The sequence below is a fragment of the Alternaria hordeiaustralica genome (assembly GCF_023758085.1).
Source record: "Alternaria hordeiaustralica strain BMP 2776 chromosome Unknown scaffold_1, whole genome shotgun sequence".
NCBI classification, from domain to species: Eukaryota; Fungi; Ascomycota; class Dothideomycetes; order Pleosporales; family Pleosporaceae; genus Alternaria; species Alternaria hordeiaustralica.
This window is the reverse complement of record NW_026056773.1, coordinates 1,496,112-1,514,360: the sequence shown is the minus strand read 5'-3', so window position 1 is coordinate 1,514,360 and position 18,249 is coordinate 1,496,112. Positions and strand designations below refer to the sequence as shown.

At 29.6% G+C, this 18,249-nt stretch overlaps 2 protein-coding genes across 2 annotated transcripts; both read right to left on the bottom strand.

Moving 5' to 3' along the window:
• Positions 1–496: 496 nt before the first annotated feature.
• Positions 497–1,612, bottom strand: J4E84_000452 (uncharacterized protein; the record flags this gene model as incomplete). The annotated part of the gene is made up of 3 exons (XM_049383093.1): positions 497–1,054; positions 1,107–1,239; positions 1,458–1,612. 3 exons carry the CDS (start codon positions 1,610–1,612, stop codon positions 497–499), a joined length of 846 nt encoding a protein of 281 aa, XP_049248611.1.
• Positions 1,613–2,169: 557 nt separating this feature from the next.
• On the bottom strand, positions 2,170–3,328 carry J4E84_000451 (uncharacterized protein; the record flags this gene model as incomplete). The annotated part of the gene is made up of 2 exons (XM_049383092.1): positions 2,170–2,752; positions 2,802–3,328. The coding sequence occupies 2 exons, from the start codon at positions 3,326–3,328 to the stop codon at positions 2,170–2,172; spliced, it is 1,110 nt and encodes a 369-aa protein (XP_049248610.1).
• Positions 3,329–18,249: the final 14,921 nt, after the last annotated feature.

Sequence of the window (18,249 nt, the reverse complement as noted above, 5' to 3'; positions counted from 1 at the left end):
AGGCGTTGCACCAATTGCTAATCAGATATCCCAAATCGACTAGCTTGTCGTCTGCTTTATATAGGCTTCGATTCCAGAAATACCTATCTCGGCTACTGTACATGGTACTACATTCGAAAACTTTCCGTCCCAGCCAGCGCTACCTCCAACCTTATAATAAACAAGATTTTTGAAATTATCGAATATCAGTTCGCTGCTGGTCCTCGACGGTAAACTGACTAAGATCATGGACGTGTATGTGACAAAAGAAATCGGAGTAGGCAGGGAAAACAGCCTGCAGATTTAACAACAGGATATCGCCGAAGCTACGCGGGACACGCAGCTGCCGTTCGAGGTGATTTGCAAAGAGACTCGGAAGGACTCTCGGGTAGATACGCGAGAAGGCAGATGCGAGTAGCGCTTCTAGTTGGTTGTGGGTAGTCTTGATAGAGGTCGATGTAGCCGTGGTCTAGGACGGCGAGGTGAATCAAGCACGAAGCAACATTGAATATCGCATCTACACCTGACTCACCCTAGCCCTCTTCCTCGTGCTTCCAGGAACCACAGTTGGTCCACTTCGGCTTGGTCCATCATCGCCACCACGCTTCTTCTCCTGCTGGTCCAAGACGAGCTGCAGCACGTCATACGAGAATTGCGGGAATTCCAGGCACATGGCCTTGAACTCTGGCTCCGCGTCGTGGCGCAGGCTGTAGCTTCGTGTAGCCCAGAAAGCAGCGACGGGCTTGCGGATTGTGGCATCTTCCGGGTTGGACTCCTTGTATACGTAGCGTGCGTATGCAAGCTCGCCCTTTGCAGTCGACGCTGTGCGGTGGATCTTGGAGTGTGCGAGCGACTTCAGCTCAGGAAGTTGGAGACGGTCGGCAAGCGTATAGATGCGTGCGTGGACGAGGAGACCCAAGCCGTCATTATCGGTTACAGGCTGTCGCGGGTCTTTCTCGAGGGGCGCATCGCGTGCGGCTGACGTCTTCTTGGGGAAGTATTCGCCTGTGTAGAGGTATTCGACGACTGAGCCCATCGCATCGACATCGCAATCAGTGTAGACGATTTGACGAGGCTGGAGACTGTTAGTGAGCGCATATTTACTCGCTGATGGCGTGATAGCGTACCCCTCCTGGCGCAAACTTCTCGACCTGTTTGGCGAACTCTGGTGACTTGACGAGAACTGCCTCGTGTGCTGAGTATGTGGTGCGGTTGTCTCCTGAGCCAACGACGACTTCAACGATCGGACTCTTCATAAGACTGGTCGCATGTTAGCCGCGCGTTCATGATGCGTATCGCTAGTATTCCAGAGCCAGGAAGTATATGCTAATAGCCCATAGAGCTGAGAGTGGTGTTGCGCGCGTTGCCTTCAGCCCTTCAGAGCTGGCAAACTTCATGCGCCCGATAGTAGCACCCCGTCTCAAGCGAGCTAGCTGTCCAATCCAGCGAACCGGAAAATGTACGTGGCCATCACTTACTCAGCGAAGAGAACCAGCTTGGGTGCTTCGGGCTCAATCTCCGGCAGGAGAGTTGTCTCCTCGCCTGCGCCAGCTCCAGCATCACCCGCACCCTCCATCTCAATGTCGTCGATCGGTGTGCCCTCAATCGGGGTTTGCTGCTCGAGATCCGCCATGGCGACTGCGTTTCTGTGTTTGCGAGAACGAGGGACGGTGTGCGAAAGCGAATGAAGCTATCTGAAGCTCAAGAGTAGCTGTCCCGGAATGGAATGTCAGCGCACGACAAGCAGTATGGTTTGCGAAAAGTAGATAGAGTGAAGCGCTATAGCGTCCTGCACGAATCGCGTTTGGTGATGGGTGGACTGACTTACGGAGTGCTGAGGGGGAGGTTGGAGACGATGGCTGGCACACGCCGGGAGCTCGGACGCGTCGCGAATGCTGGGGAGCTTTCACTTGCGCTAACGCAGGAACAGGCCTTGGCGCGTTCTAGCTTGCGTCCACAGGTACGACTGGTCAGCATCCAGTTATAGTAACAACCGAAGAACGAATCGAAGGGTAATGTTTGAGTATGAATTCAGAACATGTACATGTAAACCGCCGCGTGTCTAATAACCAAGTGCGATGCGTGTACTTTGACCAACGCCGCCTGTAATGCTATGTCCTGTAAATGCGACGAAGTGTAAGCGACCGTGGTAGTTAACCAAAACCAAAGGCCGAGATCAAGCTGCCAAAACTATAACCGGCCACCCTTCTCGTGGAAGCGGTCACCGGTTGTAGGAACGGGCTTATCTGCCCGGATAACGTAAAGCAGGAGATCTTCGAGCGGGATGAAGACGTAGAAGACCTTGTTGCAAAGGAACGAGAAGAAGACGAAGCAGGTAGCCACCAAGGCGTCCATGAAGTAATGGTTGGCCGTGGCAACAATGACCGTCAGGATGAAAGAGGGGTATCCTATTCCAACAATCAGGTAGAAGATCTTCCAGAAGGCGTTCTTGCGCACTTCGCCCTGTTCCAAGGTGCGGCGGAAGAGACCCGAGTGGTAGATCATGGTCATGCCAATGCAGAATGCGTAGCCAAAATGCATCGAGGGCATCGCTGCGAGTTGGTTGACAAACTTGCCACTCATCCATACACTTTGTGCGTCGTCATGGCGGACGGTGTCGAGGAAGCCGTACTCCTTGGGTAGAAGTCGCGGCGGCATGCATGGGTATACAACGAAGGTCATGAAAGCGCAGAAGTTGGTGAGGGTGAGGGTTCGGCGGGCGATGGCGAAGGTGTCAAACGACGGGGCTACGTAGTAGTACCAGCAGATGAAGCTTGAAAATGTCAGTGGTGATGCAAGAACTCAGGCCACAGCAAACTTACCCCACAGTTCCAGGGATGTGAATCAGCGCATAGCACTTGTTCAGCACCGTAAGCGCATCTTGATGTCCATGCATGAACCACTGTTGTACGTCCCTCTCTCGGACCGGGAACAAGAACCTCAGGAGGCCGAACTCCTCCGCTTCCAGTACTGCAATTCCGTGTTCCTGAGATACGTCCCATATTCCGCGCCCAGCGAAGAGCTTGGCCGATACAACGCCAGTCATGCGGTAGAAGGCATAGTTGATAACCCAATAGAACATCTCAATCAAGAAAGGGAAGCGCTGCAGTATGCGACTGTGGACATGGTGGCGGAAACGCGATGTGTTGGGTGTTGTAACCCTCCAGCAGAAGATGCTTCGGACTTTGGGTGCGTTGGGGTTCTTAACCGCGCTAATCTCGTCGAATTCGCTGTCGCTGTCGGACTGGAGGAGGCGGTCGGTAGACTCGTTCGGGGTGTTGTCGAGGAAGCCGGTGCGCTGTGATGACCGGCCGAAGATTTTAAAGTCGCGCTTTCGTGTTATGAACATGGCGAAGAAAAGGATGCTGGCAACCATCTGCGCGTGACGCTGTCAGCATGCTGCTGTGTGTATACGAATACTGTGGAGTGGTTTTGGCTACGTACAACAGGTTCGCACCATCCCGGCAGCTTCCACGCTGGTTTGCTGTTCCATTGGCCATTGTCTGCTAACGTCGTGTTCGCCATGATGTGTCGCGTGCGCCGGCTCGGGATGCTCGTAGATAATGCTGCTCAAGGTGGCCCGGCAGTGGTTGCAATCGTCGGCTCTATTTTATCCCCGGGTACGCGCGGAGGGTTGTCGTCGGACACAAAGTATGTTGACAACACACTTGCACTTGGGCAGGTAAAGGAGTGACGGGAAACAAAAGAGGGGAAGGGTTCAGCTTAGGTGGAGAGGAGAGGAGTCCGCCTGCTTCACTCGATGCTTAGCGGGCCTATGATGGTGCTTGCTACAAGTTCGCGAAGCCCCCGGGTTGCCGGCAAAGGAGGTCAGACGTCTTGATCAAAGCGTGCGTACAGCGTATCAAAGTCCCACTTTTTCAACTTTAGTGGCTTGGGACATGCGCAGCGGCGCGCAACCCGCTAAAGGCACAGGCTTCCTCCCATCTCATCGTTATTCGACTCGTATTCACCGTTCCCATCTGGCAACTGTGTCGCGTGCCCATCCTCGTTGAGCACGCGACCACCACAAAGTAGTGCTGGCGCCACTGCACAGCAACACCGCGGCAGCATCAACGAAGTAGGCCAAGCCCCGGGAGTAAGCACAAAGCATTGTGACGTCAATTGCTCATTTCGTCGGGGCGCAGTTGGCCCGTAGAGGGAAGGAAGCATCCAAGTAACTGCTCGCCTAAATGCCACCCGGTCTGGTTGGCCGTAACCGCATCTTATGACATTGCGATTCCTACAATGCCGTCGTCGCTACTGAACTCGGTGCCCTCAACACTGCCTCTTTCTGCTTGGCAGCGCAGCGGATTGATGAGGATAGGGCCGTTGCTATTGTGGTAGTATCGGATGCGGCCGAATACTCTTCCGTTCGGAAGACCATCCACAGTGCGGCTGCTCCGTACTCCGCCCCTGAGCGCGAGGAAACTTGAGCGAACATTCGGACAACGATGGGCGGCTTTCAAGCTATTGCTTGATCTTATAAGACGGGGCCGCAATAGAAGCGGATTTGCTTAGCGAGCAAAGGCGGTAAGGCGTGCCTATAATAAGCATTGTCTAAAAGTACTAGTGAATCTAGAGATTACTACTTAGAGTAAAAGTCACGCCTTAAAGTAAATAATAAGCATAGATTTTAAGTCTCTTTATACGTACTAATAGTTATAAATAGCTTATATAGATAAATTAAAATTTATTATTATAAACTACTTAAATACTTACTATACTTTTTACTATTTTTATATTTTTAAAAAACTTAATAAAGTACTCTTAAATAGCTTTAGTAAGCTGTATTTTTTCTATATTAGTAGAATTAGTAATTTTATTTTTTAATACTAGCTTTTTATAAAAATAATATATAGCTTTATTAAAAGCTTATTTAAAAGCTTTAAGTTAATTTAATAAGAAGTTATTAGATAGTATAAGCTTAAAGTAAAAGAGATATTCTTTACTAAACTAGTTAATAAAGACTATAAGCTTAGTACTAAAAGTATACTATATCTTAAGCTCTTTTAAAATAGTTTCTAGAGAAGTACTACTTAGCTTTTTACTATACTAGCTTTACTATACTAGCTTAATAATTTCTATTAGATTCTACTTTATAAGATAGCTAATATAATTTCTAGTATAGCTAGATTTTATAAGCTTTATAAGATTATACTATATAATTATTATAAAGAGCTTTCTTAGATATATTATACTACTATATTACTCTAGAGCTTTAGTATATTTATACTATAAAGTAAGTATAAAGCTATCTAATATTAAACTATTATTAAGCTCTTAATAATAAGATATAAAGAATATACTTAGTTTATAGCTATAGTTATTAATATATTTCTCTAACTATAGTATTAAGAGAAAAGATAAATAGTGTAGAATTACTAAAAAAAGAAATAGCGTACTTTTTTAATCTCTAGACTTTTAGCTACTCTAATTTCTACTTTTACTACTACTACTATTTTTTATCTTATACTTCTTAGATTTTAGTTACTATATATCTATAGAACTTATAAAGTGCTAGTATAGAGCTATTAACTCTTTTTTTAAATATTTACTAAGCTTCTCTAGAGAAATTTTATATATAGTAAGAATGCGCTATAATAGTTAATAATTAATCTAGTAACTATAGTAAGTTATATACTTTATTATTACTAAAGAACTACTTAAGCTCTTCTAAAGTAATATACTATTTATTATATTTTACTATAGCTATCTCTATAAGTACTAAAATAGAAAGTATAATTCTATAGATATATAGATATACTATATATATAGTTTATTAGCTTAGGTATTTTATATTAATTTTTTAGTCTCTTCTAAATTAAAGATAATATATAAAAGTTTTACGTTACCTAAGTTAAAGATAATATTAATAAAGTATCTATCTCTACTTAGATAGTCTATAATATTCTACTAAGATATATTAAAGTTTTATCTTAGGTTTTACTAATATAAAAGTATTTTCTAAATCTTAGAAGTTTTACTTTTATACTTATACTTATAAAATAATAATATATAGTTACTATAGTTATAAAGAAGTAACTTTTTTATTTACTAAAGGTACTTATAAGTTATAACTATCTAGATACCTATTTTATATATATTACTAAAGTAGTTACTCTTAAAATAATCTACTTTATTACTATTTTTATTAAAACTTATACTTACTATAAAGTACCTAAACTATACTATAGAGCTAAATACTTTTAAAGCTATAAATAATATAAATAATAATAAGATAATTACTAAGTCTAAAGCCTATATTATATATTAATAGTATCTACTTATTCTATATATAAAAGATTAGCGCCTTAAGCTTCTTAGCGCTTCTTTTATATTTACGCTCTTCTACTATATACTTAGCTTTTTTATTTTATAAGCTACGTTCTAGCTTAGTATACTTTAGTAAATAAACTTTATAGTTAAGCTACTACTATAAAGCTATTATAAGATTATTAGTAGTATTATCTTTATCTACTTATTATATTACTATTTACTACTCTATAACTAGTAGGTAATATATATTCTTTTTACTAGTTAGAAATATAAGAAAGGTTATTTACTATATATAAAGTAACTCTAATACGTAAGTAGAAAGACTATAAATAAAATTAGAGCTAAGAAATTAAAAGTAGACTTTTACTCTCTATCTTCTATCTATCTACTTCTCTATATACTATTACCTTACTATATAATATTATCTTTCTATATACTATTATCTTTCTATACACTATTACCTTTTTATATACTATTATTTTTCTATATACTATTACTTTTCTATATACTATTACTTTTCTATATACTATTACTTTTCTATATACTATTATCTTTCTATATACTATTATCTTTTTATATACTATTACTTTTCTATATACTATTACTCTTCTATATACTATTATCTTTTTATATACTATTACTTTTTTATATACTATTACTTCTTTCTATACTATTATCTAATATTATATTATATTAGTATTTATACTTTTTTTACCTTCTACTACTACTAAGGTTAGTTAATATAGATACTAGTGTAACTACTATATCTATAGCTAATTATAAGCTTTCTAATAACTAATATATAGTAGTTTTAGAAATTAGTACTATAGATATTCTATACGTTTAACGTATAGATACTAGTACTTAATTACTAAATATATACTCTTTTTTATACGTCTTTACTATATAAGATAATAACTAGACTATTAGCTTTTTTTTTAAACTACTAATTAACTAGATAACTAAAGGTAAGTCTTTTAGTATTATTATAAATAGGTTTAGTAGTATAAAGAAATTATATATATTACTAGAAGGTTTTAGTTTAATTATAAAGTTTATACTAGACCTTTATTTTAGAGTAAAGAAGTTACTAGAGATCTAGTTTACTATAGTAGAAGTTTACTATCTATTAAGTAAGATATCTTACTAAGATAGCACTAAGATCTAGCGTATTTTATTTAACTAGATATAGTTAGTCTCTATATATAGTAGAAGCTAAGAGATAGATATAAATAATAGTCTTCTAGAAAAGCTAGTTATATACTCTACTTTAAGCTTAAAAGCTTTTAGAAAGATTCTTTAGTAGACGTAAGTCTAATAAGAAACTAATACTATATTTTATAATTTAAAATTATCTTATAGCTATCTAATCTACTAGTTTTATATTCTATATAGTAATAGTAAAAAGTTTAGTATACTAACGTTAGAGAATTTAGCTAGAGTAGAACTAACTAGCACTTTAGCTATTAGCTAGTAGCTTCTTTATAGATAATCTTTATTTAAGACTAATATATTAAGTTAGATAGAAAAGAGTTATAAAGTAATATTTTATAGTAGTAACTTTACTAAGTCTTTTAAATTCTATTTTGTAATACCTTAAATACTAGTACTAAACTCTTTACTAGTAGTATAGTTTACTTATATTAATATAATCTAGTAAGTACTTTTTTACTTTTAGTAGTAATTAACTATACTTAAAACTATTATAAAAGTAGAGGTAAAAGTATATATATATATTAAGCGCTACTTATCTATAAAGAATATATAGTAAGTATACTAGAATATTAGAAGCTATAAAGTATAGTAAAATAAAGTATATATAGTATTTTAGATATATATATTACTATATTAGCTTATCTAAGTACTTATTAATAAAATAATTATCTTTCTACTATTATTATAATAGTTTAGTTTCTTAGACGTTAGGCCTATATTAGCCTAATAATCTATACTATATATATTCTACCTCTAAGTACTTTTTTTAAGCTTTACTATAATAATATTATAATTTAATATAATATTATTATCTAATTTCTATATAACTCTTATACGTTATTATAGTTTTCTAAATCTCTAATAGTAATCTAGCGTTTTAGCTAGTTGCTTTTTTAAAATCTATATTAATTATAATAATATTACTAATTACTCTATTTCTACTTAGTAGCTCTCTAATTAGAGATACTTTCTATATTCTTTTACGTAATATTAGCTCTAGTCTAGCTATAATAAGTATTAAGACTAGCCTAGCATTTACTACCTCTAGCGCTACTCTCTTATTTACTAAATCTACTATAGCTTTTACTACTTATAGTTAGCATAGCGCTCTATAGTTTTAACTATTTTAGTTCTTATACTTTAGCGCGTTATTTAGCGCGCTAGTCTAGAACTTTTTTATAACTATAGTGTTTAGTTCTTAGAACTTTTACTAAGTTCTTCTCTACTTCTAAAACTTCTCTAACCTACGTAATAGTAGCTTCTCTAATATCTCTAGCTTTTTCTAAAATAGTTTCTAGTATATCTTCTCTAGTAGAGGTAGTAGCTATCTTACTAACTTAGGTAATAATAATAATAACTATACTAAGATCTACTACTTTACTAATAACTATAATAACTATATTTATAGTAACTTAGTTAAACTACTATTAAATAGTAAGAGTATTACTTTCTCTAATTAGCTTTCTAATATTACTAAAACTTATAGTAGTAATAAGTAATCTTACTATATTTTACTTAGCGCACTACTTAGCTATATCTACTATAGTAGCGCGTACTACCTAGACCTATTTAGTAATCTTAGTAGTTCTTATAATAAGTTTTATAATACTAATAATAGTTTTATCTATAACGCTAGCTACGCTACTAACTATAATACTAACTATACTAACTACGCTAGTAAGTTAAGCTACCTAGCTTCTAGGCTTATCTAACTCTTTTAGTTACTTCTAGAGTTTATTAATCTAGGTAATAATTAACATTATTCTCTATCTCTAGAATCTAAAGTTTTTACTTATTATATTATCTTCTACATTCTAATTAACTATAAGATTACTAGTTATATTATTTTAAAGCCTAATCTTTTATAAAGTAGCTAATCTATCTTAGTAGTTTATAAGTTAAATATATAAGATTAAACTAAATATATTAGTAATCTAGATAAGACGCTCTTTAAAGATAGACTTATTATTATATTATAAAATAGTGTTAAGCTTTATAAGCTTCTTTTTAATACTATTTTCTACTTTAATAATAATATAGCTATATACGTTAGTTAGCTTAAAAAGACTTAAAAAAAGCTTACTAATAAGCGTAACACTACCTATCTACTATATTTTTAGAATATTAAGAATAATAAAGTTCTAAGCGCTCTCTAATAGTAGATAGTCTAGTTTAATAGTAAGGTTATAAACTTATAAGAGTAACTATATCTAATAAAAAGTAACTTTTATACTACTATAGTCTAGCTTAAAGAGTATTATATTACTACTAAGTAATAAGTTAGCTATATATATAAGTAGAAGAATACGTATAAAAAAGTTTATAAAAAGAAATATACTACTTATATTAAAGCTCTTAAGAAGATTACCTACCTAACTATACTTATTAAGAAGATCTTTACTTTTTCTACTAGTAATTCTAATAGCTCTAACTTAGATAAGTCTAAAGGCTTAGCTTATACTTTTTAACTTAACTATTATAAACGCGCTGCCTACTACTCTAGGTCTCTAAACTATACCTTTCTACTTACTTTTATATATAATACTTACTATTCTAAATAACCTAAATCTAATAAGTTTAATAAACTTATTAGTACTTATATAGATATCTACTAGAAGTAGAAGCTTAATATTATAAGCTAGTTCTACGTATATATAACTACGTTTAAAAGTAATAATATAAAGTAACTTAACTTTATCTATATAAAAACTAGTAGTACTACGTAGTAGAGTATCTTTATTAGTTAGTTTATCTCTAGTTATAAGTTCTAATATATATAATAAGTTTAGAATATTCTTAACTAAAGCTATAGATGCTTAAACACTTATTATAATACTTATAACTTCTATAATAAAAAAGTAAGTATAAAGTCTAGTAAGAATATTAGCGCTTTTTTATTATACTTCTAGTCTAGTATTACTACTCTTTTATAAAATAATAAAGAGATAATTCTTTAAGTATATAAAAAGCTCTCTTTCTAGTAGTATATTTATATTAAGCTTCTTTTAGATAATAAGCGTTATATTAATAACTTTACTATCTTTAGTTAGAAGCTCTATTATCTTAAATAACTTTACTTCTCTATTCTATTTTTCTATAACTTAGCTAAGAACACTAGTAGAGGTAGAGATAAAAGTAGTAGTAGAAGTAGTAATAAAGGTAGTAGTAGAAGCTAAGATAATAACTATAATAATACTTTCTTAGAAGGCTCTAAAGCTTTTTATTTTATTATTAATAAAGTTTATAAAAACTATACTTTAATAGAGACCTAAGTTCTTACTAATATAGATTACTACTTTAAGTATACCTATACTAGTTATAAGTTTTACTATCTAGACGCTTTTTATAAAAGCTAGAATAATATTACTTTAATAAATTACTTTAAGAAAGTTTTTACTACTCTTAATAAAGTACGTAAAGCTACTAGAGTATCTATTCTAAAAGCTTCTATTAACGTTAACGCTATCTAAAGTTCTATCTTTCTAGCCTCTATTATTAATACCTATATAGAAAATAAGTAGTTTTTAGTAATAGTTACTTCTAGAAACTTTCTAAGCTAAAGAAATATAATAAAGATACCTTAAAGATACCTATACTTATACCTATACTATCTTTTCTATTTTCTTTTATTAAAGTCTATAATAATAAGAATAATAAACCTAACTTTATATTATAAGCTATTCTAGATTAGATTAAGACTCTTAAATACTTAGTAACTCTATAAGTTTATGTCTCTACTATTATAGCTACTACTATCTATAGTAATATATACTATTTTTTTATAAGTTAGTAGTTAGTTTTTAAAGAAATAATATCTTCTTCTCTATAACTATCTACTTATATTAAACTTATAGGTAACTCTAGTTATACTTCTATCTTTATTAATAAATCTTACGTTTACGTATACTATTATAACCTTATTATACTATAAAATTCTACTATTCTTAAGTTAGTAGATAGCTCTCTTATTAGTAATATTATCTATATAATAAGAGTAAATATTATATTTAATAATTATAATAAATAAGTTCTTACTTATATTATAAAACTTAGTAGAGTCTAAATAATTCTTAGAACCTCTTAGTTCTAGCTCTATAACTTCTAGGTAAACTAGAAGACTATATCTATAGTCTTTAACTCTAACTATTATATATATAACTATTTCTAAGAGTATAAGCTATATATAGTAGCTAGTAGCTACTACTATAAGTATATTTAGCTTTCTTTCTATAAATTAAAGAGAGCCTATTATCTAAAAGCTTCTCTCTCTATTAATATTAGCTTTATCTCTAGTTATATTACTTCTATTACTATTAACTAAAGAGATAAGAAGATTTATATTACCTCTATAGAAGAAGTTAAACGTTTATATAATATAACTAATAATAAATAGACTAATACCTAATAACTTTATATAGTAGATACTAAAGTCTTATCTAAAGATTATAAAAAGTTCTATAATTAGATAGAGTAACTTCTATTAACTAAAGAAAAGATACTAGTTAAGCTACTTAAAGTTCTCTATCTACTATATTATAGTTTTAATCTATAAGAAGTAGATAAAGTCTTTTTATATTAGAATAAGCTAGATTATATAATTAATATTTAGCTTAATTCTAATATAAGTAAGCTACTTAAGCTTTTATTTTAATATTTAAAGCCTCTCTTATAAAATAAAGCTTATATAGTTAAGTTATATATTAATAATATACTTTAGAAGAGCTATATTAAATAAAGTACCTTAGAATAGACTACTTCTCTTCTTATTATTAAGAAACCTAGTAGTAGTATTTATATATATATAGACTACTAAGGTCTTAATATATATATAATTAAGAACTATAATACTCTACTACTTATTTATAATATACTTACTAAACTATTAAAAGCTTACTACTTTTTAAAAGTTAATGTTATTACTATCTTTAATAAGATTTAAATTATAAAGAAATATAAGTATCTTTTAGCTTTTATTACTCTATATAAACTCTACTAGTATACTATTATACTATTTAGAATATATAATAGTTTAGATATATTTTAAGCTTATATTAATAATATTCTTTATAAATACTTAGATAAGTTCTATATAGCTTATCTAGATAATATTATTATATTTAGTAAAATAAAAGAAAAGTATAATAATTACTTACTACGCGTAGTTACTTACCTCTCTAATACTAAGCTACCTATAGATATTCTAAAGTTAGAGTTTTTTTAATAAAAAGTAAAGTTTCTTAGCTTTATTATTATAGTAGATAGTATTAAGATAGACTTAGATAAAGTTTAAGCTATCTAAGAATAGCAGCTCTTTTATACTCTTAAGAATATTTAGATATTTCTAGAGTTTACTAATTTCTATTAGTGTTTTATCTATAGCTTCTCTAATATTATAAAGCCTTTTATTTATTTTACTTAGAGTAACTCTAAGTTATTCTAAATAACGCTAGAAGCCTCTTAAGTGTTTAACTAGCTTAAGTAAGTCTTTTATAGTAAAGTTATTCTTACTTACTTTAACTCTAATCTTAAATATATTTTAGAAATAGATACTTTAGACTATATTTATACTACTATACTATCTTAGATTTAGTCTAATAATACTATTAGACCTATAGTATACCTATTAAAGAAGATAATACTTATAAAGTATAATTATAAAATATATAATAAAAAGCTTTTTACTATAGTTAGAGCTTTTAAGAAATAGTAACTAGAGCTAGCTAAAGCTACTAATATAGTTAAGGTACTAACTAACTATTATAAACTTAAGTACTTTTACTTAAAGTACTATCTTAATTACTAGTAAGTTTACTAGACTAAGTTTCTTAAGAAGTTTAACTTTAAGGTAAAGTATAGACTTAGAAAGTAAGGCACTAAGCCTAATAGCTTAACTAGACGTACTAGTAACCTTTCTAAATATATTACTAATAATAGAGTATAATATTAGTACTAGACTATTCTTAGAAATTACTAGTAGAATAGTAGTAGCTATAACGCTATACGCTTTACTAGTTTTTATCTCTAAAAAGCTAACTATAATCTACTCTCTATTCTTATATTATTATATAAAACTAGTAAAGAGCTTAAGTATAATAAAAGTCTATTATAGCCTAGTATATTTATAATTAGTCTTACTTAGTTATTACTTTAGAGAGAACTAGACTCTTATAAAGTTTTATAGAATACTAATATACTCTCTACTTAGAAAGTTCTTAATAGACTATATTTTAATAATACTTAGTTTACTACTATTTAGAAAGCTCTTACTAATAGTAATTACTATATTCTCTACTATCTTATTATTAAAAGTGTTTACCTTAAGCTAGATAATCTAGAGTCTAGTAATAATAGTAAACTTTTTCTAAGTAATAACTATCTTCTAGTACTATTTAGTAAACGCCTTTATACGCGTATTATTTAAGATATTTATAACTCTCTTTTTAGAGATTATAGTAAACGTATAATAATATACTAATAAGTTAGCTAGTAGTATTACTAGTAAAGTATAATAGATATAATTATACGCTTTACTAATAACTATATAATCTATTATTACTTTAAAGTTAACTATAAAGCTAAATATAGCCTTCTTTATTCTCTTCTAGTTCTAAGCTATTATTAGAAGAACTTCTCTATTAACTTTATTACTTCTTTACTAGTCTTTTTCTAGTATAGCTATACTTATTATTATATTATAGTTATTATTAATAAACTTTTAAAAAAGAAAAAGTTTATTACTATAAAGAATATAAAGATATCTATAGTAGTAGATAAGTTTCTTAAGTACGTATAGAGAGAGAAAAGCTACTCTAAGATCTTAGTATTAGATTAGAGTTACTAGTTTACTTTCTATTTCTAGCGTAGACTATATAACTATATTAGTACCTAGCTAAAGCTATCTATAGTCTATTACCTAGAGACTAATAGCTAGATAGAAAATACTAATATAAACTTTAAGTAGTACTTATAATTCTATATTAATTACCTATAAGATAACTAGGCTTACCTACTACTACTAGCTAAGTTTAAGACTAACTTAGCTATTAGCTTAGTAACTAAAGTTTTTCTATTCTAAGCTATAAAGAGCTACTAGCTCTACTCTAGATTAGAGTTTTCTTATATAATTACTACTACTACTACTATACTTATATAATAACGCGCTACTAACACTCTTATTAAATATATTAATATAGTCTAATAGTATCTATATAATAAGATTATATAGTCTTAGTCTAAAATAAAAAACTTTACTAACGTCTACTACTACTCTATACTCTACTTTATAATTAGTAACTAGATACTACTTAATATAAAGTATATTTACACTAAAAGGCTAGTAAAGTTTCTAGATTATAAGAATATAAAGCTATACTAGATTACTTATATAATTAATAATATAGCTTATAAATTAGATCTACCTACTAGTCTTAAAAACTTATTCTTTATCTTTTATCTCTAGCTTCTATAGCTCTATAAAGATAACGTACTACTTAGTTAACTTAGAGCTAGTAACTATATACTACCTAAAGTCTACTTTAATAATAAAAGTAAAACTAAGTATACTATTATCTAAGTACTTAACTTTTATATATAAAATATAATAAATAATCTATATATAAGCTATTATAGCTACTTATAATATAAGATAGAGTAGGTAAGTAATAATTAATTTTAATACTAGTAACTATACTTTAATCTTTATAGAAGTAAGAAGTTAGTCTAGAACTTCTATAACTATAACTCTAGTAAGCTAAAACTTTATAATATATTCTACGCGTATAATAACTATAAAGAGCTTATAGTTACTATACTCTATCTATTAAATTTTATATACTTAGAAAAAACTAGCTAGTTATCTATAAACTTTTTTAACTATATTACTTCTAAAGTCTATTAAGCTAATTATAGCGTATATATTTACCTAACTTTAATCTTTATAAATATTCTTAGCTCTAAGATAACTACTACTAGTTACTCTACTCTCTACTATATATCTATAGCTAGTATAAAGTTCTTTATATAGGTACCTTAGTAGTTCTAGAGCTATAAGTTTCTATTCTTACTATTACTATTACTTACTACTTACTCTCTACTAGAAGCTATATCTTTACTATATTCTCTACTTACTTACGTTATTATATAACCTATAGACGTATTATTAACCTACGCTAGAGCTATTAACTAATACTATAACTTCTTTTCTATTTTATCTACTTAGTTAGAACTTTAAGTATTTTTACTAGAGAATATATAATAGTTTAGTTTCTTAGGCGTTAGGCCTGCGTTAGCCTAATAACTTATACTATATATATTTTACTTCTAAGTACTTCTTTTAAGTCTTACTATAATAATATTATAATTTAATATAATATTATTATTTAATCTTTATACAACTCTTATAATTATAGCTACTCTTTTTTATAACTATAGTATTTCTATTAAATATTAATTACGCTAGTTATCTATAGCTTATATATATCTAAATAGTACTAAGCTATAGTATTACTATTAGAGTAGCGCTATTTACTATATAGCTAACTACTTAGTAGATATATAAAGTAATGTTACTATACTAGCTTTTATAAACTTCTCTACTTCTTAGCTAAGTCTTTATTTATATTACTAAATACTTATTACTTTCTTAAGAGGTTTAGAGAAGTATTACTTATAGTATACTTATCTTTTATCTTTTTATACTATATTAATCTATCTTAAAGTATCTATAGCTATTACTCTTTACTTATACTACTAATTATATTATTAGCTATAACTATACTTTTCTTATTAGCTATTTCTATAGTATCTATAGTTACTTTCTCTTTACTTACTTTCTCTTTACTTACTTTCTTTTTACTTACTTTCTTTTTACTTACTTTCTCTTTACCTATTTCTTTAATCTCTTTAAGTATTTCTTTATTATTCTTATATTTATAGTTATAAATATTACTTAGTAGTACTTAATCTAAGTTATCTAAAATTACTAATAAAAGTAGTATTTCTTTTTTACTTTTATAATTATACTTATTATACTTATTACTAAGACTTTCTAGCTTATCTAATACTCTTCTACTTACCTCTACTATATCTATAAAACTAATTTCTTACTATTAGTTTTTCTCTTTAGTATAATAACTTATATATAAACTAATTATATTACTATAATATCTATTATAGTCTACTTACTTAGTAGCTAGTAGAATATTATACCTACCTTCTTTAAATATTATTAACTAAATATATAGTAGAGTTAATACTATATATAGCTAAGTAGTTTCTATAGCTATAAATATAGCTTATAGGCTATATAGCGTACTAGTACTTACTATAGTAATACTTTTTATTATATTACTAATTATAAAGCGCCTACTATAAAAATTCTAAAGTTACTTAGCCTAAGCCTATATATCTATACTAATATCTTTAATAATATTTAAACTATTCTACACTATTACACTAATAGTACGTAATTATTTCTTACTACTTAGTATCTACTACGCGCTAGTTATAGTTAAGAGAAGTATAATATATAGTTACACTATTATTAGTTTATTATAGAATTTAGTAAATATTTATAATTAGTAATAAAAGTAAAAAGAAAAGTATATATTTACTACTATATTTACTATTATTATAAAGAGAGCTCTTAAGTAATAATAATAGCTTATTAGAGTAAGATATAGAAGATTATAGAATATTCTTAGCTATTTACACTATCTATAAAAAAGTAATAGTATACTACCTTTATAGAACTTTATAAGTTCTCTATTTATATTATATTAAAGTTATTTATTAAGCTAATCTTAGTTAAAGCTATATATTACTATTACTATCTCTTTATTTCTATATCTAGAGAAGTTATAGTATATTTATCTTTAGTCTTATATTTTATCTTTATTATTACTTTTACTTTATTCTTTTTCTTTATCTTTACCTTTTTCTTTTAGTTTCTCTTTACTACTACTAATTTTAATTTTAGTACTATTACTTTATATATAGCTTTAGAATAGTTATTCTAGTTATTTTAGTTATTTTTATTATTTTTATTATTCTTATCTTTTTAGTTATTTTAGTTATTTTTATTATTCTTATCTTTCTAGTTATTCTTATTACCTAAAATATCTAAAATCTTATCTTTTATTACTTATTTTATCTTAATATTAACTTCTACTAGTATAGTAATAAGCTTACGTCTATAATTATTATTATTATTTATAGTAATACTATACTCTTAGTAAAGAGTCTAGAGATAAAAGAAACTAATACTCTATAGAAGTTACTTAGTAAGCGCTTCTATAAGCGCGTCTACTAAGATTTAGCTATAGATATAATAGATAGTATACTAAGTAGACTACTTTAGAGCTTTTATAAGTAGTTTATAGTATTAGATAATAGCTTTAATAAGTTTTTATCTAAGTTATTTCTCTCTAGAAGTACTATCTAGTTAGTAAAGTACTATAAGTAGATAAATAGCTTACTAAGTATAATCTTACGTAATAGATTACTCTTAAGTAGAATTAGCTTATATTTCTAGTAGTAGTTAGTAATAGCGTAAAAGAGTTCTCTAGCTTTATTTATAATATTATTATATATCTAAGTATTATCTATTTCTACGCTAATAATAATAGTTATAGCTATAAAGTAAAGTAGTATATAGAGTTAGCTTTTATTTCTCTTCTTTACTTTAGCGTTAAGTCTTATATTCTCTATAGTAGTAGCTAGGTAGTAGAGATAGAAGAATACTTAGGTAGATAAAGATAGTATATATATAGAAGTCTAATA